The following is a 24,281-nucleotide window of genomic DNA, read 5'->3' as shown; positions in this document are numbered from 1 at the left end:
AAATAATAGAAAAATAAATAAGGGAAACAGCACTTTCCTCTGGTCGCATTTTTCAATTACTTTTCTGCTGCTGAGAGCAACGTCAAACTTTTAAAAATAAAGTTGATCCATAGGTTCTCCAACTGGAATATTGAGCAATGGTTGGCAGGAAGGCTATTAAGCATCCACACTGTGACACGAATATAAATGGATGCAAATACTGTCCTCGGCTGCACCAGCGTGCTGCTGCTCTGTCCCCAGGCTAGCTGCTCTACAGTAGCCATTCCTACTGCTAGAGGTTTCTCTGGAAAAGTTTGCTGACTCCAAGCATGGGATTTATTTTTTAAACCTGCCATGGGTTTTTCTACTAGCAGCAGGATGCTAGGTGCGATGGCAGTCTCTAGTGGAGAAGCTTCCGGCGTGGAGTTCCCAAATGACAAAAAATGCGTTTGTTAATCGGGTAGGTTTGCTGCCCGCCACCTTCCTGAAGCCACGATCCTGAAGGCAAGCTCCAGCTCCGATTCCCAATTGTCTCACCTTTGATTCAGATGGGCTGTGACCTCTTGGATGCCTTGCCCTTGGAGCAGCTCGTGCCCAGTCTCCGTGCGTTTGTCACTTGGTTCAGCTCTTGGCTGGGCCCCGCATATAGAGTGCCATCAGCCAAAAATCAACTCACTGGGTGACACCGTAACCTTGAGAGCTGGCCTTCCCGCATGCATCAAACCCTGCATCCGAGACCTGAGGAGACAGCGGAGCTGTATTTTACCTGTATTTTTGCAGTCCTGCACCGATAACTAGCTCAGGGCGGCAAGTCTTTTTGGGTCAGCCGGAGGAGCAGCTGACCATTAGCACCCGGTTTGGAGGAGAGCAGGGCTGGGTGCCCGCAGCCTGCCCCGCCGTCAGCTGCTGGCGAAAGGAGGTGGCACGCTGGCTCCAGGAACATGGCCTGCGTGACGGTGTCCAACGGCAGGAAAAGGCCAGTTCTGCAGCAAACGCTGAAGCATGCGGCGCTTGGACAAGGTGACTTTCACGAGACTTCTGAGCTGAAGCCCAACAACGCCACTGAAGGACCTGAGCACCTCCACAGCCACCTCGAGGCAGACCGGGCCAGTTGCTGCCTGCTCGCTGTCAGCCCATTCCTGCCCTGTTACCAGCACACAGGCTTACCTGTCGCTGAGAGCGAGGGGCCCACACCCAACTACAGGCCAGAGGGCAGTTTGTGTGGCACACGGAGGGGATGCCTCCATCTTGGGCCTGTGCGGGACACGAGGAGCTGCGTAAGCCTCCCTCGGCAGCAGAAGGCACCGCCGACCTGCCCGAGTGGCAGTCCACGTTAACCGGGCATCGTCCAGCACAACGGAGCGATGGGACAGCTTCTCCACACCCGTCTTTGTGGGAGGCTCTCCTGATGTGTGAACGCACGCTGGCAAGGGACGGCGGATGGGAATGAGCTCTGCGAGGCCACACGTGTGTGTCCTTGTGGAAGCCGGGTGGTGGTGCCCACAATGTCCGTCGTGGAGCTCTTGCAGTCTTCCACCACAGCGCCAGTAGCAAGCTGCTTTTTTGAACAACCATGATGTGTATAAACACAAAAACAAAATGCCTTTTTGAAAGCAACGCCGTGACACCCCACAGGAAGTAAAGCTGACTTCAAAGGGAGGAAGATGACAGCTGGCTGGTAGAAACACATCCTGGGGCGGGGGAAAAAACGAACCCTTTATCCGAAAAAGAGCTGTGGAGAAAAACTGAAGGGTTTCCAAAAATTTTCAGCAAGGTCTGCATCAGAAAGAGCAGTTCCAGGATGCTTCCCTTTGCTCCTTATCAGGAACGTTTTGCAGGCGATGCAGGATGTTGCAGATAACTGTGAAAACTGGCCAGTTTATTGCTGTACTGAAGCGTGGTACAGAGTCATCTGTTTATTTAAACCAGAGGTAGTTGAAAGAAGTCTTCTTGCAGAAAATTCTGACATAAACCTACATACAACGCTGTCATGTTAATACTGGTAAGGCAGTATGAACTGCAAAAGATAAACCAGAGTCTAGGAAAATAAGATCCAAGAACAGTTAGCACTGCTAATCCTGAAGCGGCTTGAGTCAGTAACGTTCAAAACCACTGCTCAATGGGTTTTAACATGGCTTTCAAAACAAAGTTCAACCCCAGTGGCCTGGTTTGAAGAGGTAAGCTACCAAAGTCATTCAAACCACAGATACAAAATAACGCATCTACCTGCATTTCCTCTGGCCTTTCAAATGCACCAGAAGCTTTCAGAGCTGCAGAAATGAGAGCATGCATGTTTACTGAGGGGGGTGGAGGGATGAAAACAGCATTTTAACCCTGGTACTCCGTGAAAACAAAAGCATCAGCCATCCATCCCTGCAGATTAGCTGCTCAACCCAACCTGCATGCTTCACCAACGTTCAAATTCTACTAGCGTAATTTTTAGGCAGCAGCAAGTTTTGAGAAACATGAAAGGATATATTTGAAAAGTAAGCACATTTAGAAATCTTGTTTTAGTAGAAGCAATTGTTATAGTTATCATCTTAAAATAAAAGCACTGTCCAGCTACCTCACACTTAGCATCCGAACTGTGCCTTTGGAAGCTCTTCTGAGCATGGCAAAGAGGGGCAACCAAATTCTGTTTTTTGTTTCAGTCAACATCCAGCCACAGAAATACTTCTACTCAGAAATAATAGGAAAGTTATTTATTTATGTTCCTTCTAGGTGATATATACCCATATCTTTAAAACAACATTATTTAGAAACCAAATACCCTTCTTCAAGAGCCACTGCCACCTATGCACCGAGCAGGATTGAGCTGGCTGCCGCACAGACCTCTCTGCCTGTCAGCACTGCTTAAGTCAATCCAAAGGTGGTTTATGGTCTCGTTACAGGTAACAGAAAGAGCCTGCCAGCACGCTGCAAGCATTCTCAGAAACCAATTTCATGTCTGACCACAATACACATGTATTTTGTGTAGTTTCTCAAACTTTCTATTCCCCCCCCCCCCCCCCCCCCCCCCCCCCCCCACGGAAACTAAAATGGAAACAGAAAAGTACAAAAAATACTGGCTTAGGCAGAGAGGATTTACAAACTTTAAGTAACAGAGCTCATAGTCACATGCAAAACAGTTCAACAACTTGAGCATCTACAAGATTCCCATTAGTGTATTCATTTAGACTAATCAAGCATCTGAAGGTACTTAAGTATGTGTGGCACCAGGCACTAAGGCCTGAGTGATTTTTTGGTTCTTTTTGAACACTAAGGTGGCTTGTCCTTACCTCCTTCCTCTGGGATGCCCTGGAAATTAGGTGGACTCACAAGCAGGGTGGGTTGAGTAATAGCTGTGAAAATACAACCTTTCAGTGTGGCAGAAAGCACCGATGAGATGAAGTGAGAGCATCTGTTCCACGAGCCAGAAGTATGAGTGCTTCTATTTGTTTCCAAGAACACTGGTTTTATTACTCAGAACTTACCTTGCATGTTCTACAACACCATAATTATGGGGGGAGACACCTCAAGTAAAAGTATTTTTAAAGTAGTATTCTATTATCTGCCATTATTCATAGTGATAGTGAAAAAGATGTAAGAAAAGCCTCAGACCGTAGCTGTCGGTATTAAAAATCTCTGGTTCAGTTCAGTCACCCATGTGTAAATGAGGTTTTTCTTCCTTTCAGAAAACAAAAAAAAAGGCAGCATAAGGTTTTCCATTTTTTTTCATAATTGATGTGGTATCAGGCTACCAAGTGCTTCCAATTTGATACCTTCTTTTATATCTAAAACTGTTTCTCCTGCTTCAGCCCAGGGTGCAACGTGAAATTATATCAGATTTTAAAGTTTCTGTGTACACGTATTTAATCACACAAAATACAAGTGAGGGACAGCTTGTGCTTCCCCTGGGAAGAGCAGATCACCAGTTCCTTGCTAACAGTTGAGAAGTTTGCTAGAATCCCGCATCTTGCATGTCTGAAGTACGGTACAGTTGAATTCAACTATATCACTGCAGTAACCCGCTGGAAAACATGGGTCTCACTTTCAGCTTGGTTTTGAAGTATCGAAGGTATTTAGCTAATGAGATACTATTTTTAATGTAATTGGTTTTGGCCCCCTTATCATATCTGGCATTAAATTCCACAAGACTAGCTCTGTGGAGAAAACAAACAACCCAAAAATCGTAAGAAAAAAAAGCGAGTTGAAGTAGTAAACGTTATTTCCGGAAGCTTTCAAAAATGCTAAGGTCACAGAAGACCTCTAGCAGTAAAAAATAATAAATAAAAAAAATGCATTTATCATGGAGTGACCAAGACACTTTTAGAAAATATCCTGTTTAAAATTTAGAACTGTATGCTTGAGTAGTCAAATACATGTATACATGTTTGTATCCACTCTGAGAAACAAAAAAGCTGCTACGTTTTTAGCTGTGTTAATCATTATCTGGATTATAAACATCCCTTATTTCAAGTTGAGGAAGCAGTTCAATTAAATAAGATGATCATTGGCATTTTTATGTCTATCATCTTATATTACACATAAAAGTGTACAATTTAAAAGTGCTACACATCTGAATGGTCAATTTCAGATGCTCACAGTTCAATAAATTCCATGAAGCTATTTTGCACTATATAAAAAAATAGCTTAAAACCTAAAAATAAATAATAATTTTTAAAAAATTACTGACATTGCTTTGCTGTTTTTTCTTATATGGTAACTTCAGGTATTTTGAAATGGTTTGCACCACTACATGCAACTCAAGGAGAAATATCAGTCACATCAGGAGAAAGGAAACTATCCAAATAGTTCAGGTTTTCCTTCCTTTTCACTCTGAAGAAGAGTTGTGTTTTTTCCACATACCGTGTATTTTCACGTTTGTTCACGTCTGGAAGTCCAAGTACTAGTGATCATCTAATGAAACGTGTATCTATCTTAAGTGGGAAAGTACCAGATTGGAAGTAAGGTATGATCAGCTCTAAACCAAGCTTCTTTCAAAGCTTTCCTTCTGTGATGAGTTCTTGAAGCATCTTTTTATCATATGAAATGTCACCAACCCCCCCATTGTACAAATGACAAATGATGTGTTTTGTGGTGTTTTTTTTTTTTGAGGATTTCAAACCAAGATGACCAAACTTTACGGCCTACTGTAGAAAAAAACGTAAATCTCTCATAAAATTACTTGTCAGCAGCAAAAAGACTCTTCAACAAGTGCCTTAACCACTGTACAGCTTGATAGTTTTAATACTTCAATTTTTTTTTCCATTTTTCATTGTTGAAGAAATAATTTCACAATCTCAAATCAAAGTCAACACTGCAGTGAGGAGAGCTTTTCTACTTTATTACAAAGAGAAGAAGCCTTTATGTGGTCAGAAAATACAAGATTGATCTTTTTTTTTTTTTTTCTCTTCCTATGAAACGCTGCTGTTCAAACAGCCAGAGTGAATTGTCTCAGTTCACTTAAGTCCCATCACATTCACTTGGGTATGGATGTCCTTGGCTGCTGAAAATCTGGCCCTTTAGTGCACAGGGCGACAAAGTAGTCCCCTGACCAGCAGTTCCAGAATGTCCCGTTTTCATATATTGCATCCATGCACACCTCCTAAAAATGAGGTACAGCAGGGCAAACATTTTCCAAAATAGATGTCATATATATAATATATACACATTCGTACATACATACCTTTATTCATGTGATGTCCAAAAATTTAAAAAAAATGTACACATTTATTACAAAATCGTAACAAAGACTGGACAGTGTTTTGCTCATTCTGGAAAGATGAAGCTCAGTAATACACAACTCTGGAAACTAACCAGAGATTGTGGCAATATCTTTCTTCTAAACAGTCAGATATTCTTGCATTAAGCTTGGCGAAAACTGCCTTTCAAAAACAGAAGGGGAAGTAAAATGAAGGAAGCAAACCTTGCTCATCTTTCCAAATGAAATACGAGAAGGATCTTCACATAAAAATGCACAAACATTTTTATTACCAATAGTGCTACAATGAACAATGCAAATTTTGTTGTCTAATTTTTTGTCTTTTTTCTTTTTTTTTGTCTTTTTTCTTTTTTTCCTCCTTTTTACATTTTGGAAAACTAAGTGGTAAACTTTTGTCAGTGTACTCGCTTGTCTTTACAGACCCAAGCTTGTCTGCTGGCAAAAAAATAAAACAAAAACAAAAATTCAGACCCTGCTCAAACTAAAGAAAAACAATTACAAATTTAGTTGTTGGGCAGCACATAATTAGTAAGGCAGGACCTCAAATGGTGACCCTTCGCATGAGCCAATTGCCAGATCCTCAAGGAATTAAAATCAGGATGCCTGAGCCACATCAGTTCTGCAGTTATGTTGAGTATTGTGCTGAGACAGCCATACCCCAAGAAAAGGGAAGTCTTTAGAAGGCTTGCTGAGCAGGGTTGTAGTTGAAGGTTGATGGCAGATGAGGCCTTTCTTCTAATTTGTCATATTCCAGATGGAACTCCTACAATTAAAAAGAAAAAAGAAAAAAAAAAAGACAAAGCCAAATAAAACAACATATCATTTAACTGTCAAAAACTGTTTTCTACAAGCCATGTTTGAAAAGCACAAATACAGAAGAGATCAAGTCCTCATATACCTTAAGGCAAAAAAAATCATGATTTCTCTATCTGGGATTCTACATTTTAATTAGAAAAAACTCAACATCCTGAGCTATCACACCTGCAATGTACGGGCTCCTTCTCTCTCTCTTTTTAAAAATGAAACAATACATTACTCTCAAAACCTCTGGTATGATCTCAATTACATATATATATACATGTATAATCATAAAACACACATACAATCATTGCATGAGCTGAATTATGAATAAAAGTGTATGTCTGAAATGTTGAAAGACAGAAGGAGTCTTATTTTGGACAATCCGAAGTTTTGAGATATTCTGTGTAATACTACCAGGCCCAAGCGCAAGTTAAACTAGCTAGGTTTCTCCTTAGTACAACGTTGGGAAACGACCTAAAATGCTAGGGACAAACTACTGAAACCTACTTAAGACAGAGCTGAACAAAATATTCCACCACATTTCATACTCAAAATTAAGCTTCAGACTTAGCCAACCCTCCTGCACTTCCTGAGTTCCTCACTATTATATCACAATATCAACATCTTTCATGAGAAATTCACCCGGTGTTTTACAAAAAAACATATCAAATAAAAACCTTTTCCTATGTATTCAGATGCCACACAAGCTACTGATACATAAATAAGTAGCTTTAGTGTCTCACTGGCACAATCACCTTACTTGTTTGAGGGTGTCTGCGTTGCGTAATTGTAAAATATCTAAGTGATCTAGCAGGAGTTTTTAATCTGACTATAGCAGTCACTACAAATCAGGCTGTAACCAGCCCTGGTGTCTAAATGCACCCTGATTACTACACTGAAAAAAACTTTTCCCCCCCCGGTGACCTTAACTTGTGCCCACAACCCTAATCAGTATGCTTTGACATGTGGTGTTCGTTACTTCATACATGCAAAAATGTACAAGGACTTACTTAAATCTTACATTTTCAGATCCTTTCAGCAGCTTAACTGTGTCTCCTCCCCATTTTATCTTCATTCAAGAAGCAGAGTAAGTGGAAGTTGCACAATTTTCTTTAAGGCTACTTCCTGTTAATTCAGCAGCTATACCTTGGACACACATAGTCATTTATTCTGTCTAACTGCATGGTGAACCTCAGCAGGTCATCATCTGTATCTACAGAGAAAACTTATCCCACTCCTTTTATGCACCAGTAGAAACACTAAGAGTAGCGAACAGATTACTTTAGAACTCTCCCTCAAGTGATTAAATAGTGTAGTATTTTAGTTTTTGCAGGTAGACAAACTAAAGAAAAAGTCAATTTAAGATCAGAATTAACATCTAGGAAAACCAGCTCCCAGATCTCTCTTGCAAAAACAAGGTCTATCTAGCACAAAAGGTACATTGACCATGGTAATGAAATAAATTAGGGAAAAATGCTACGAATTCAGTAAGTCTGTATTCCCCAGAGAATATTGTACCTAAACCTGGAAAATCTTAGCACAGCTTATGTGAGGTTATAGCCATCTGCACTGACGCATTGCATGTCTACCTTGTGTTTGCTTCTCTGCTGTCTGCTCCAGCCGTTTTTTTCTTTCCTTATTTTTTGCACTACACCCTGTGTAGCCTTCAAGTTACGCATACAAGTCAATTGCTTTTGGCAATCCTGATCAACACCACGCATCTGTTGGTGTATGTTCTCCTCTTGTACAAAGCCATACACGTGCTGGTACTGAAGAAATGCCTGTTCTCTCCTTTTGTCAGAGGCAAGATCGAGGTGTACAAATCTATGCAGGTATTTTGGTGCCAAAAGCTGGTTTACGTTGGGTGGGTCTTCAGTAAATCTGATGTAATTTTATAAATAGAAAAATACCTCGCAAACTTCTCTCCCATTCCTGGCTTCAAAGTTTTCACTGTGCACATAACCATGGAAGGGTCTGCAGATTACTATCAATCTACTGTCAGCTGTTGGGGAATTGTTTATCAGAATTGTAAACAAAAGAAAAGGTTAATGATAAAAGCGCATATCGGTTACCTGAACCTCCACAGGCTCTGAAACACCCTTGAAATTACACGTGGAAAACAGCTACTTAAACTGGTAAGACAGTACCAATTACCTAAAAAAGGGGATTTCCAAACTTACTGGGGTTGCATGCCACTGTCGGCAGTAGCTGCTCTGAGTGAGGTGTGTGTCTGAAGGAAATGCTCGGTAGCTTGAGCTACCAAAGTTGCTTTAGAAGTACGAGTTGATACTTCAAACTGCCATTGATTTTTTAAAGTAAAAGGCTTGAAAGAGCCTTTTGATTTATATCCCTGCGTCAGCAGTGCTGAAGCCCAATATCCAGCAGTGTTTAAGAATACCTGAAGTTTTATCTGACAATATCAAAAAAAAGAACTCATTCACCAAAATTTGTTGAAAACTAAAAGGCAATTATTTATTACATATAGAAAAATATTTATATTACATGTACTTTATGCTTTACTTTTGATCCCAGGGGCCACTATAGTTTAGGATGTGAACAGCAGCACTGATATTTTTGAATATAAACAGATACAAATGAGGTGTAGAAATGCCACTTATCCATTGACAAACATTTGCTAAATTGTTTTATTTTCCGTATGGAAGCAATTATTAAAAATTAAATACCTTTTATTAACCAAGAATAATGACTAGTAAGTGTGTGGAAACTTAGAGCACATGTGCAACACTAAATAATAAATTGTTCTATGCAATGAAATCAATCACTTCTCGTGTCATTCCGAAAACTTATTTTGATGGCAAAGTTACATCAGCCTGCACATATACAAACAATAATAGGTAAGAATACTAAAGATAGAAGAGAATTGGTTAAGGTGATCCATAGCATTAATAGAGTAAATCAAAATAAGGTTTGCTGAATAGGAAGTGTCTGAGTGTCCAGACAAAATATTCTGGACTGTGTAATCCATCAAAGGAGATTGCTGAAATTTCAAATGGGACCAAAAAAGCAGCATTTCTACTGAATTAAGGATGGATGCAAAGACCCAAGGTTAAATTAGGGACTAAATTAAAATGCTATGGCACATTTCTATTAGAAGAACAAATTTAACTTTCTAGCAATTATAAAAATATGTAAATTAATATTGATCTTAAAATGATAGAAAGTAATTTAATACAGGCAGCAACCCTTACAAGCAAATAAACACTTGGAAATTTAACCTTCTCTCCCATAAAGAACTCCACACTTCATAAATACAAAACGAAAGTAGGTTTTAGATTTTTTTTTCTCTTTAACCAGGATTAATTCTCCTTACTTTTCAAAGGAGAAACTCCAGACAGTTCATACTTCAGACAATTTAAATCAGGATTTCAGTAAATGTGCAATTGTAGAAGGCATTTTTGGTCTCATATCCACTTCCCTTCCTCTCTCATTTGAGTGTCTTTCATGTCTCCTCAACAGCAGCAAACTACAAAGCCAAATCCTCAGTGAAAAATCAAAGTGTCTTTAACCATATTGTACTTTCCACATGCCCTAGGATGAAAAACCATATACAGAGACATATCTGTAGTCAGCATTTTCCTGGGTTTTGTTTGGCATTTAAGGTGAATTTGAAGTTAATTGTCATTCACAAGTAAAACCACGTATCAATGTGGAATTAATTAAAATCTAACAGTTTAGGAACTGTCTCAATACTCCGCTATTTTGCTGCATTTCCTTCTTTTAGGAAATCGAATAGAAGTAGGAATAGAAAACAGAGCCTATTCTCTAATAAAAATTTGTTTTCTTGAAAGAAGTTATGCAGTCTACTTTACTGGGCTTTGTTTTGACAGTATCTAGGTTGGTTTTCACAACCTGCTAAATTACGTTTTTTGCATTTTACAAACTTAGCTGTAAGATTTAGTAATATTATCCAGAGTAAACAGTTACATTTCACTGTATCAATTGTAATGCAGTATAACTTTAAAAATTAAATGTTATTAATTTGTAGATAAATACATAAGCTAATAATTGCAGTGTAGCTTCTGCAAAGCACATTAAAATCTGTTGCCCTATATTTGAGCATATACATTAAACAGCAGATGAATTGACAAAGCACCTTGAAAAATAATTTAATTTGCACATATAAATAAGAGAGAGTAATTTACCAGAAATCATTTTTGTCTGACTGCTTCAAAAGAGCACTAATTAAACCACTAAAAGAGCAGTTACTATTATGGCCTTCTAAGGAACGGATATTCCCAGTACTCACTAATAATATAGCTGTTACAGTAAAAAACTGCAATTTATCAGAATTCTCTTTTTTCCCAGCTTCTTATATTTTTAATTTCCTGAAACATTAATACTCCTGTGTTTGTTAGAAAAAATTACTTCACCATATTTCCCTTCGCTTTAAAGGTCATCAAATATTGCCACTCTTGTTGTATTACTCCTCTTACGAAATGTCAACTCGAGAAATTATTATCAGAGGTATCATCATTACCACAGAATGCCAAGAACACACTTGACATACATTTATAGAAGTTCTTATTTCCTTATCATAGATAGAAGTCTCACAAAATTACTTCCAGTAGGTGATTCTTTTTCCACGTAACGACATATGAATTTTTCCTCAAATCCTCTTCTAGCTTCCTACGATCAATACTCAACTCGCCTGGTGCACTTTGCACCAAACTATAATTGAAAATACAAAATAATATTCCATTTCCTACTTTTGTATTAAGAAATGTGCAAGCATAGAAGAAAAGATACTGGAATTGATATGGATATTGGAATGAAATCACGGTTCCTGTTAGCTTACTGCAGCAGGTAAAAGACTAGAAAATTATATCCCTCCCCTTACTAGCTATCAGTTGTTTTTTAATGTTAGGGAAACTATTTTCAGCACGGAAAATAAAGAGAAGAGAATCTGTATAGATCTCGGGCAGAATCATTTAGAGAACAGCAGTGTTTTGTGTATCTCTTTCACCACTACCTCCATGAACGCCTACTATATGAAGTAAGCTTGACTTTTTAGCAGAGGAAGAGATGCAGAAGGCCAATGAACAACTCAAGCACTGGATGCTGAATTTCAGGGCAGCTCTTACAAATCCAAATACAGAAAATACCGTCTTCAAAAGTAGTGTTTAAGCATCAAGTAGCACCTTGGTAGGTTTGCTACAGGTAGAGAAAGAAGGGGTTACTATCCTTATACAATGGGCACCACTTCCCTCTAATAAAAGACATTTTTTGTTTCCACACATGGTAAAAACTCAGTCTGATCCTCTGTGTAGGTACCTACATGAGACTCTTATTGTTCGTTAATAAACGGAACATATTAAGTTGACTCAAAGAAGAAATCTATTCTTTCAAAAAGTAATGACTTCCTCTCTGAAGATCTTAAGTAATAATAAAATAGCTTTAAACAGTGCCTTGGGAAACCTAAGTTTTACTTAAGGTATTCCAAACAACAAATAAATAATTCAAAAAGAAATTAAAATTTTGCTTTTGTTTGCGTTCTTCTTTGAGGTGAGCTTAAAGGTCTTGGAATTACCTTGCACATACCCCCAAAAAGTTACATAAGCAAAGTTTGCTATTAAAACCTTCCATTGAAAAATCTTAGCTTTGTTATGACCACTGGAGAAGTAGCAAAGGCAACAAGTCACACGTGCAAATGGATTGAAGAGCTCTCCGTATCATTTGAGACAACTAAAAAGTAAATTTCTCAAGGGGTTGCACAGGCTAACAATTTCTTGGGTGAAAAAAAACCAAAAACATCCTATCTAGTTAATCCCTAGATGATGGCAAACTTCAATATACTGTGTAGGAAGACATTTAATGCACTTAATGAAACAGGAATACTCAAGACTAACCCCTTCAATTTAAAGCTGACGTTTTAAAACACATCAACCAACACACAAACAATTCAATGGAATATTTCATCATCTCAAAGCTTGTAGATGCAACTTGATTACAGAAATGAAATGCTTTATCAGAGAGCAATGCAGAAGATAGGCTCCAAGTGAAAAGATTTCAATTTAAAAAAGACCTAAACATGCAGAACCACAATGCATAGTTCCAACATGTAGGAATCCCATCTGTTGATTTCAAGGTTTCAAGAATAATTTAGTCTGGTTAGTGAATGACAATACTCCTGATCACTCAAAAAATGTTTTGGCACATATCTTCATTAGAAAAATATTTGCTTTTGTGGGGTAAAGAAATCACAAAAATCATGATCCAGCAACGAAAAGACACTGTACAAGATTGCTTTAGAAGTTTGAAGATATTAAGATACTGAAAATGAATTATCTTTGGGGAAGGGTGGATAAAATGAAGCACAATTCCATAAAATGAAAGTAAATGGTGAACATTACGGACAATATTCATGATCAGAAAGAAACAAATTATCACAAGTGGAAAAGGGGGAAGACCGTTGTTCTTTAGTGTTTTTTTTAATGCCTCTTGGCCTAGAATACAGAAAAGAACCATGAAAATATACCTCCTCTCTAAAAGAAGTGATTTCAAAATACTTGGATGTTCAAACAACAGAGCACCAAAGCCCTACATTATGCTCAAGGATAGACAATATCTGAAAAACAAACAAACAAAAAACCCTCCTCCCATCTCAAACATATATTTTTAATTCCAAAGCATGATGTGGTAGCTTTCTGTCCAATTTTCTAAAGAAAAATAATAAAATATTTATTTGCATGCACAATTTCTAAAATGCCACGTAATCCTTTATATTCTATAATTTTGTACTTGGAAAAACAAAGCTTTCAATCTCAACATAATTTACAATGAAAATGACAAGTTCTAGCTCCTTGTACTTCCCAAAGAAATCAGGAAATGGAGAGAAGCTCCTCCTTTTCTACAATCAAGACATTCTTTTTAGGCGATCTTTGTCCTTGCACACTTCAGAAATTACGATAATGAACTTAAACGATAGGAGGATGACAGGAGGTTAAAAAAAAAAAAAGACTTTTGGGAGGAGCTTGGGTTTCTGTCCTTCTAAAAATACATGGTTGAGAGACTTAAAATATCCTCACAAGGGAAAAGAGGTACCTTAGCTACTTTCCTCCAGTTAAGACAGTCAAAGAAGTAATATGTTCCCCTCTCGTATGTATTGGTTTTCATTGTTGGCTCCATGCCGGGTGCCCTGGTGATCCATACTCGTTCTTCTTTGTGGTATCTCCAATCTCGGTTAAATCTTTCATTTTCAATAGGAAGCAAAAAATATTATTTAGTGTTAGTTACTTCAATTTGACTTCATAAACTACTTTTTTTTTTTTTTTAAGTTTAAATCAAAATTATACAATGCATTTAAAACCAAACCAATATTTCTAAGATATCATTATACCTGCAATCTCACACCTCTTCCATACAATTATTACATGCCAACCTAATCACACATGAAACTTCAAGATGTTCAAGCAACAAACTCTTTTAATGCTATCTTATTGATTTTCATTTTGCTAAAGATAGTTAATTTCCATGTTTAACAACTAGTGGCATCTGCATTACCACTTTTCCACATTGTTTTATAAGAATACCAAATGTATGAGATAGACATTTGATTTCCGCTATACAAATGAAAAAAAGGTACAAAATGAAACCAACGTTGGAGGAGGTATTTTAAAAAAGGTTTCCAGCTTTAGACTGTCTAAGCTTCTGTTTTCAATGTCTTCTTTTTTATTACATGTACTACTTCATTACTGCAATAGATTAAAATCATATAAGACTGACAAAATAGTTTGAACGTACAGCTCTACTGCTGCTAATAGCTGTAATACATCTCCTCCATTCATGTAATAGAGATAAAACAGGAGATCTTCTCCATATCGGCCAAGTTTTATTGCAGCCAGCTGCAAAAGATTGAAGAAAATGAGGATGAAAAATCACAACAGATAAATGTTTTAAGACATACTATCCCACTTAAATAACACAAGGATACATCCAGAACGTGCTTCCATCCTAAGTGTGTTGCAAATGATAATCTAACACAGCAAGAGTAGCAATTATTAGAACAATCATTTCTTCTTCACTTTGTTAACCTTTCCAAATAAGGGGATACAGTAGGAAAATAAATAGAATCAATGAATCAGCAAAATAGAATTTTATCCCTGTACCTGTGTCCATCATCTACTTTTTTATTCTTATTTTTTTAAACCATTTGAATGTATTTGCTCACTTCACACTGTATAAAGTAACTCTACTACAATTTCTTACCATATTTCACAATAATCCCTCTTAAGGAACTACAGTACTTCAAAGAAAACATACCTAACAAAAATTCCTGTTCAAATATACATGGGAAGCAACAGATAAATGTAAGAATATCTTGAATCATAATTCTGATCTTATCTCAAGAAGAAATGTCTCAATTTAATATGGCATTTGAATATTAATACAGTATATGGATTATAACAACTTTTTTTTTTTGCATGAAGGAAATACTTGTAAAAACATAATGCATTTGTTAACTAAGCATGCCCATTCTCAGTTTTATTTTCCCTTCCTTTTTCTACGGTGGAATGGGTACATGATACATATAATTAGCTAGTTAACACATCACTGATCTTAAAAAGATTGAGAACATCCATAAAATGCACTGATTTTGAAGAACATTACCTATCTGAAAGAAAATTCAGAAAATTACTGGTAATAAACAAACAAAAAATATGCACACACACACACACACGTACTCACCTTATCCCTAATGTGAATGTTAGTTAAGTATTCAGATGGAACATGGAAGTCTAAAAGAGAATCGGAATTGATGCAACTATTAAGACACGTAAATGAATATAATTTGCAAATATTAATATTGAACTGAATAGTCATTTCTCTCTTACCTATGTCTTGAGGTCGACAAGGTGATGATGCCCAGGGTGATGCAAATTTGGGATAAAGATTTCTGAAGAAAAAGAAAAATATGAATTTACAATAATTTTTTTTTACTGTAATAAACATACCACACAACCAACATCACTACACCTGGGGTGAGAAGGAAGGAGAGGGGGAAATTTCCAGCCCATTTTCCTAAAATAGTTATGTTTATTTGTTTTCTTTCTAATAGGCAAAGAAAGGTTGCATTTAAACTTCCTTAGGAATCTACAGGGCCAAGATCTCCTTCCTAATCTATCATTCCTTACTTATCTTTCCAACTTAAGTGCCAGGGATCTCAACCCTTTTTAGGGATCCAATTTTACGTGCTGTTTTACCTTGATCAGGAACAGTTCATTTATTTCTCTGACTACAAATACACTGAACCCCAGCACAATATTAAAATAAGTTTAAGACTTATATTTTGCTTTTGAGTAGATTTTGCTAACGTGTCAAAGTCATTAGTTCAATAAAGAGAATAGTATGAATCTGCTAACTCTACTACAATGACTGACGTACCAAGGAATGAGTTTTCCATTTAACAGGTAAAGGACAGAAAAAAGGACCAAGTAGAATACACTTTTGGCAGGTAGCTACAATGTACTTTCACTTATCCACAACAGCAGGCTATTATTGCATGTTGTGGAAATGAAACTTGTGTATGGTATGCTCTATTAAATCTTTGCTTCCTTTTTGTCAAAGGTTTAATAGTTGCTACAAAATAGCTGAAGCCTACAAAACTACCAGAACGCAACCAACTCCCAGCTGAGCTATATGGGCCAAAAATTACACTGATAAAATCGTGTCAGTCTGGTTCTAGGTTAACTAATCTTAGTGTTAGCAAAAGCTTGTGCTACAGAGTCTGAAGGAAGACTTCAGTAGCAAAACTTGCAGATGTTGGAAATAACTAAAATATTCTGCTGAAAGCCTAGATAGGCACTGCCCAAGAAGAGGAGTTTCCTGTAGCTCCATCACATCATGCATGCCCTAGAGATCTCATTTCCTAGGGTAAAGAATGCAGGATTTTTACAGACTCAAACTGCACTTCTTAATACAATAAAAACTGTAGGGTCTGTGCATAGCGTTTCCTCTGTGACACAAATAAAATTCTACTAATTTAACATTTTTCAAGGAGGTATTGGACAGCATACAACCTACTTGATTAACATTTTAGAGTGCTTCTGAAAATGAGTGAACTACTACATGATCTCTAAAGAATTAAATGAAATACTGCCATTTGTATTTTCATTTTTGTTCATGCAGAATATTAATTTATCTTAAGGAATGAAAAGCATTTCTCTTAAAGAAATTAGAACTGCACAGGCAACACATAATCATTTGTTCAACAACTGAAATGAGTGTTAACCTACCTGTACAGAAAACATTTATAAAACTAGGAGTTACAGGGGTTAATTCAAATAAAAACATACACAGAATTCAAAAATTGTGTTTCTAAAAGCACATTTATTGTGCTAAGTGTTTAAGTGGTATAGGTGTCTTTAACATCAGAAGTACCTCATAAGGCAGAAAAAAAATCCAAAAAACATGTAATGCTTTTAGTTTTTCAAACGACGATTTGTTAACCAAGCAAAGGATGTCTAACGTAAGACAAGGCAGCAGGCCAGGCACTAAGGACTGCACAGGCTTTCCACAAAACTTTTCGGTAGTATGATTTAAAACCAACTTTATGATACAGAACTGTCTGGATTAAATACTAAATGTATCCCTCTATTCAACATCATAAATATCCTATATATTGTAATGAAATGTTAGAATCTTTTAAAAATTCTGCTATTTAACACACACCAGCTAAAGAAAAGCAGCAGCATGCCATGTATACATACTGTTTTGTGTACACACACTAATAATTTGTATGCTGTCCTCAGGAACTGTATAGCACAGCTACAAGTCATCCCAAAGCAGGTTTAGTATTCCTCTGCAGTGAGGCACTAGTTTTACACAGACTTTCCAATAGGTAGGTTAAGCTTAGTTTCAATGCCTAAAATAAAGCTTAACACATAGCATTGTGTAAAATATCAAATAATATAGCCAGAAATACTATCCCTACTACTTCTGCATGCTGATACCTGGCAAAAGTAGCTGTGTAACCAGATTTCACCTGTGTTAAGGAACAGTGAGACAGAAGCTCAAGAATTCAGACACAGATGTACTTTTAGTTGTTTTATGAGCAAAGGAATTTCATTTTCAGCTGATTTTCCTCAAATTACGTTTTAGCAATCTGTGATGAGAACAGCTAATGACTTTAGTATCAGGCAGATTTGGGTGACCCATCTCACAGTGAATGCTGAAAATTCTGAAATTACCACGGAAAAGACGCAAGCCATGGTCAGTTTAATTGTTCTTTATGCATTCTCATCATGTTGTGGAAAAAAGGGATGGGAGTGGGAAACTGCTAGATTCAATGGAGAAGGGAGCTGTGAGGCTAACACAAGTGAAGAAGCTACTATGTTAATGTAATGCATTCTGCAACTAACTACATACAATTGTACCCGAAGGTTGAGTCTGGGAGGTGGTTTTGAAATATTTTTTATAAGTGCCAATGACATGACAATTTGACTAATTTTGATGCAAACACCATAGGAAGATTTTCTAGAAATTATCATTTCTAAAAGTTACACCCCTAGAAAGAAATACGTAATTTAACACCAATAATTTCAAGATAGCAAAGATCAGGAGCCATTTTTCCTGTGACTTCCCCCTCACCTTGATATCCCCATTCATATCTTCCCTAAACTCACACATTCAGGGTGCAGCTGTGCATAAATTTATGAAACACAGAAACTGCGTATGTATGCTGTTTGGCCTTTGTTTATATATATTATACAGAAACCTTAAGATGCATATACTACACTGCCAAAAAGCCTAATACTATGACAATCTCAGCTGAAATAAAACATCACAACTCTTTATCCAAGGCTACTAAGTACCTTGTTTTTGTTTTTTTTTTTTTACCCACACAATTTGTGCAATTGCACAAATACAATCTCAGTGAAAGTCTGTAGCTGCACTGCCATGAAAGTAAGGTAAGTGACTGAGTTCTGCTTTTTCTTTGCCAAAAGAATGAAAAAAAAAACATTTATGTAATTTAACACAGTAAATCAGGATATGGAAAGATTTTAGCAAAGGATATAGTAAACACTAGTTGTGCTTCCTACCACTTGTATCTTATAGACTAAAATAAACCAGCAGCCTATAGTCTCCCTCAGACACTCCCTCAAAGAGCAAGGTGCAAGATTCCTCAAGACTCTAAAAGAGTCATGATAGGACATTCTCAGCTGAAAGGGTACCAAAAATTCAATTTATCTCACATAACTGCAGTCCCCAAGACAGGCATTTTTCCCCAAACTGATCATCTAAGTTCCTTCTGTAACAGGTAGAGAAAAAGAAGCACTCTGGGCTGGTGATTCACCTTACTATCTTAAGAACTTCTCTTACCATTGTGCAGTCACCAATTGCTTTTCTCTCCACTGCCTCTAAAGGAAGCCTGGATGACTAAACTTAGGTGAACTGAATGACTGGAAGTTAACTGTAGCACTACATTTTCATCTTTGGTGCACAGTAAACACTGTAAATGTACTAATATTTACCCCCAAATTAATGACATCTAAACGTAGATATCCTCAAGGAATATTATTATTTGAAAAATAATGTATACATGAAATTTATTAACAATACACTGTCAATTCCTTGAAGAAAGTCCTGAAGGAGTTAAGAGAATAAACAAAGCCACTAGGTTTATTGAAAGCTTGCAGAACAAGATCTCAGTATGCCTTGAAGCACAATTCTCTTGTTTATGAAAGTTTTATTTTACTGTCATTACATTTTCAAATTTTATTTGGCAAAATATCTTGTGGGTTTGATACTTATGTGAGCTAAGTGAGCCTATTATTATGAATGACAGCATAATAAAAACAAAACTGAAGACAGTACTAAAAACCAGAAACTTACTCAGGAGAGTTGAGATTGAGACCTAGTGTTGTTAAATCACTTCCTAATGCAAGATGTACCATTCCTGGATCTGTCTCTGCTGCCCTGATGAATGTTAACAAGCCAATCATTCCAAACTGGTCCGTCACCATCCCTTGAGGAATGTTGGTAACCCGACCTGGGCAAGAAGAACAGATTAATTTTCTCCTTTCAAGAAGTGGAGAGATCAACATGATGTTCTAAAGGATTGCCAAAACCTTTGAAGAGGACAAAGTGGAACAATACGTACCGTCAGGTAACACCTGGATCCCTTTTTTCTGCTGGTTGTTGTTTTGCGTAGTTGAACTTTTATCTCCAGGAAACTTGGGCCCATCTGTGCTGGATGATGTTTTGCCTGATGTATTCAAATTCTATTAAAAATAATTTGTAGAGTTGGTATGATGGAAACAATCCAAAATGGAAAGACTGGTTAACCGTATCTTTCGGTCAGGAGCTCTGAACAGTACATCAGGTCACTCTAATATACTAGGCACTAAAATGGAACAAAGCTGAAACTCCTGTGTTCTGCTGACAAACCTTATGTAATATTCAGCGCTTCCTAAAATATACCTCCCATTCAAAAAGAGCTATTAATGAGCCTATAGCTTGCAGTCTAAAAGGCTAAGAAAATTCAAACACAAACCTGTGTTTGAATACACAATGGATATCCCAAGTGCCTGTGGTTAGCAAGTATTTTGGACTCATCACATCATATATTTTTCCAATAGCCTTGCTCCTGCAGTCCATAACACTCCATGATGTAGCAATAGACAGTAACTCAAGCCAATTTCAGGTGCAAACAACATAGAGTTGGCACCTTTGCAACTATCAAGAAAGAGATGTAAACACTATGTCTGGCAGGAAAACTCTCCCTGCTCTCCAGGAGCTCGTATACTGACAAAAAAGTATTTTCCATAACCGTTATTTCTTATTCTTTAATATTCTTTAAAACAACTCTGCAGTAACACGATGCAATCACATCTACTCCCTCTCTCCTTACTGTATTCAACTCTTAAGTGTATCAGAACATTTTCCACACCATAAAACTGGCGACAAAGTTTGGGGGCTAGGCTTCCCACCTGGCCCCCACCTTTTCTGAAGTCGTATTTTTCAGTTTCCACATGAGTTTGTAGTCGCATACAATATCTACTTGTCAGTACTTTTGGCACCCCCGATTAACATATTTTTGCAATTATAAATGATAAAACAATTGTAAATTGGAACATTTTGTTAAATTCTGTAGAACACTGTTCTCTGCCACCCAAATTTTAGTATATTTACCTTTCATTTGTAATTAAAAAAACAATTTATTACACATCTTTCAGAGTACACAGTGAAAACAACATAGTAATTACAACAATATTTAAGATATAATGTATCCAACTAGTCTACAACATACCCACGAATGCAGTGGTCTCTATTAAGAGAGCTTATTCCCTGTGCTTTCAATTTTCCCATCAAGACTTTTACCTTGACTCGATATCGTAACACCTAATATTTAAAGGATTTGACAGCTTTGAAAAAAGATGTTATAATGTGTAAATTGCTACTACTGATGAGAGGCATCAACGGTGAAAAATGAGCTGGAATTGGTAGAAAAGGAAGTTATGAACTGCACAACTTAAAAGAAAAAAATAGTCAGTTACTGAAAACAAGTTTGAAGTATTCTTGCAAGTTCCTCCCTGCCCAGCCCCACTCCAAATACAAAAGGATACACAGAACTCTTACGAAATTAAGAAAGCAAGGTTACAGTGACTGTTGGAACAAAAGAGCTTCCTGAGAAATACCATTTACGTGGCCACAGATGAAAACCTGCTTATTTAAGATTTCTCATTAATTTAGAGGAGCAAAGTTGAAAATCTTATAAATATATTCCACTGCGCCTTTTGTAATATAGCCATCAAGAAAAGTATGAACACTTGAAATAAAAGCAGCTTCATGCCTTACTTACAGATTTATTATCATCATTACTTGATGTTGGGTCTTTGTAGCTGGAGCCTGGTAATGCTGGAAAATCTTCATTGTGTATTGAAAAGTCCTGGGACTGCTCACTTGCTGGTTTTGTTACCATTCCAACTATCATCAAAATGAAAGCAGGAATAACATTAAATGACGGCTAAGAAAAGAATTTTCTGCTGTTGATCTTGCTTACTGCGCATTTTCATTATGTGCATGTTGTACAGCAGAAACGACTTTCAGAGAAAACGGGTAAAACAAAACAAAGCATATTCGTTTAAAACATCCACACAGATTAGACTAAAGCCTCTATTTAAGTGTGAGCTGAGAAACACTCTGGGTTAAATTCATAGACAAATTCACTGCTTTAAGAACAAAGCCCAAAACTTTTACCACAAAAAGCACCTATTTCGCATATCTAAATAATTAAAAAATCTTTACAGGCATTATTATAGTGGTGTTTAAGGAAATCTACTGATGAAGGAAGGATGTACTGCTTTCGTGATTGTACATTTTTCCTCCATCCCCTAATTGTACGTAGAATTTCCTAGCATAATCTCTTTAGAAGCAGGTATTCTTAAGAAGATGCCCAGCTAACTTGCAACAGAACATATCACCAATGAAATACTTGCCTGTGACATAAGAACGACTCCTGCTTTCAGTATGAAAACAGAAAGCATTTAGCCTGCAACTCTCAGTGCTCTGACCCTAATTTAAAAAAAGTAGGCCAGTCACATTGGAACATGGATTCCGACTACTGAAAAGCAACATTTTTCCTATGCCAGTTCAAAACCAAACCAACCAACCAACCCACGCCAGGCACCCAAGGGCAAATACTCTCTGCTGAGATAAGTGATACAGTGACTTGTTTGCAAACTACATGACAAGTAAGAGATGGCAGAGGGAAGTCCAGGGCCTATTTTTCAATATCTCTTAATTGATGTGTAAGATCTAAAATGGTTCAGCAGCTGACAATATGTATGACTTTGTCTAGTATTCTTAAGTTAAAGGTCAAAGCTCCTTTAAGAAAAAAACAGAGTTAACGTTGTTTCTGCTGTAACCCCTTTTCATCCAGAGTTACTATGATTTCTTCCAATGGGTGAACAGAATAATGAATTCACTGTATTGCATTTTCTCTTTCTATGTAAAAACCGTTTGAAGGCTTGTTTTCTTAAATAAGATAAGCATGACTCTGAGCCTCTGCTCAGAGTTTCAAACCTTTTTCTTCACCACAACCAAAAGCACTGTCCACTTTTTGTTGGTGGAGACAGCATCCAGTGCATCTCACATCCCTGTGTCTCAACTGTTTCTACCATGATACCTATCCCCTGAAGTTAGCAGACGCTGAAGATAACTTTTCAGACAGCCATTAATTGCCTGGTTCACCACAGAGTCACGCAAACAGGTATGCTAGCACCAAAACGGGGAAATGCTGTAAGCAGAGGAGCAAGTGGTTAATTTATTTTTTTTTTATGCAGCAATGCTGCTAAATGTTAAACCCGAGACCAATGCTGCAAGTACATTTGTGCGGACCTCTCTCCTACTTTCCATCAGTTTTCCAAGTAGAGGCTTCTCTTGAGGAACGAGAAAATCTTGTGTAAGCTACAGGCCGTATTAGCTCTCCACTCTCAGTATGACTTTCCAGTGCCTTTATCTGGGGGAGTGACTTTTGCCTGTGTTTAGGAGCACTTCAGTTTAACTTGTTTAGCTGTTTCTCACAGCTATCTTAAGCGGAGGGCCTTGGTTACACCCAATCCATGAGGCTACTTTCTCCTGATAATGCAGTATCTATTATTTCTCTCCAATTAAAACTGGAGCTATCTCCGAAAAACACTAGCTTTTTTTAGTTGGAAAAGACTAAGGTATTTTTAGTTGGAAATTTGACAAGTGTCACGAAAATAAGTTATAAATGCAACTTTTCAGAGCAGCTGATGCAACATGCATGACAAAGTCTACTAAAGCAGTAACAAAAAAAAGTTTTGTCCTTCATGCTAAACTTACCTAAATTTTTTCCAGACCCAAATAGCAAGATTTGTATCCACCCTTAAGTTTTTCCTTTTATTATTTTTTAAGCTGTTCAGCAAGAGTTATATAAGACACAGATTTGGAATCTGACTGATAACAGTTGATGCTTACAGGCTATTTTTTTTGAAATCTGATCCTCATCATAAGAGTGACAGTGAACAGTGCTACAGCAAGTACTATCAATAAACAGTGAAAATAAATGGTATGCTTATAACTGCTACAAAAACATCTCTAATAATTAAATATTATTTCTAAAATGTACTATTCAGAATTCAACAGGTTTTGTATGCATGCAACTAGAAGACAACCTCCTGCTTAAGACATTTCTTGAGGTTGAGCAGCTTCAGAGTTATCACACAGACTGAAAACCCCAGCAGCCTCTATTGGTGGTGAATCTAAAACAAGTAAGTCCTAATACTTAAAAAACCTGAGGGAAATCTCCAGTCATGGAGATATATGGACAGTTTATTTCAAAAAAAAAAAATCAGACTTAGAAGCTGGCATTTTACAAAAGGCTACCCATTGTCTTAAGAACCACAGAAGTTGAAACAAGCAAATACGTATTTCATTCAAAGAGTTTTCAAATATATAACCTTACCATAGGGAGCCCTTCCAGCTAAAGGGTTTATTAATGGAGTTGGATTGCCACTTCCTTCCCTTCTGTTTCTGTCTGCTAGCGCTGGAAAATCTGAGAGGTCCAGTCCTGTCACATTTTCACTTCCATCTATAAAAAAAGCAGGCATTTTAAATTTCCATTTTTTTTTTTTACTCAAGGACTTCATTATACACAATATAAATGTTAGATATATTTTCTTCTTTCAAATTCACCTTTTTTTCTTACTATAATTATCACAAATAAATACAACTTCTGTGTTACGGGACTAGGTTAAAGAGCATCAAGTTTTTCTTTAAACAATATCGAGTCAGTAGGATTTAGTAACAAGAT

The 24,281-nt window shown here is 37.0% G+C and overlaps 1 protein-coding gene across 5 annotated transcripts in view; it reads right to left on the bottom strand.

The window, feature by feature from the left end:
- Positions 1-5,284: 5,284 nt before the first annotated feature.
- CNOT2 (CCR4-NOT transcription complex subunit 2) overlaps positions 5,285-24,281 on the bottom strand; it is a 92,914-nt gene continuing 73,917 nt past the window's right edge. For 4 of the 5 annotated variants that reach the window (XM_066992988.1, XM_066992981.1, XM_066992986.1 and 1 more), the window contains 9 exons: positions 23,934-24,059; positions 21,306-21,430; positions 19,605-19,725; positions 19,337-19,493; positions 15,337-15,398; positions 15,191-15,240; positions 14,246-14,346; positions 13,547-13,691; positions 5,285-6,446 (listed from right to left, as the gene is read on the bottom strand). In XM_066992988.1, the coding sequence (XP_066849089.1) occupies positions 6,360-6,446; positions 13,547-13,691; positions 14,246-14,346; positions 15,191-15,240; positions 15,337-15,398; positions 19,337-19,493; positions 19,605-19,725; positions 21,306-21,430; positions 23,934-24,059 (974 nt within the window). In that variant the 3' untranslated portion in view covers positions 5,285-6,359. Of the gene's footprint in view, positions 10,034-13,546; positions 13,692-14,245; positions 14,347-15,190; positions 15,241-15,336; positions 15,399-19,336; positions 19,494-19,604; positions 19,726-21,305; positions 21,431-23,933; positions 24,060-24,281 lie in introns of all 5 variants that reach the window. The other variant, XM_013198065.3, reaches the window with a different exon arrangement.

The sequence above is a fragment of the Anser cygnoides genome, chromosome 1 (genome assembly GCF_040182565.1).
Source record: "Anser cygnoides isolate HZ-2024a breed goose chromosome 1, Taihu_goose_T2T_genome, whole genome shotgun sequence".
Taxonomy (NCBI): Eukaryota; Metazoa; Chordata; class Aves; order Anseriformes; family Anatidae; genus Anser; species Anser cygnoides.
The sequence above is the reverse complement of the archived record's forward strand: the minus strand, read 5'-3'. Positions and strand labels throughout refer to the sequence as shown.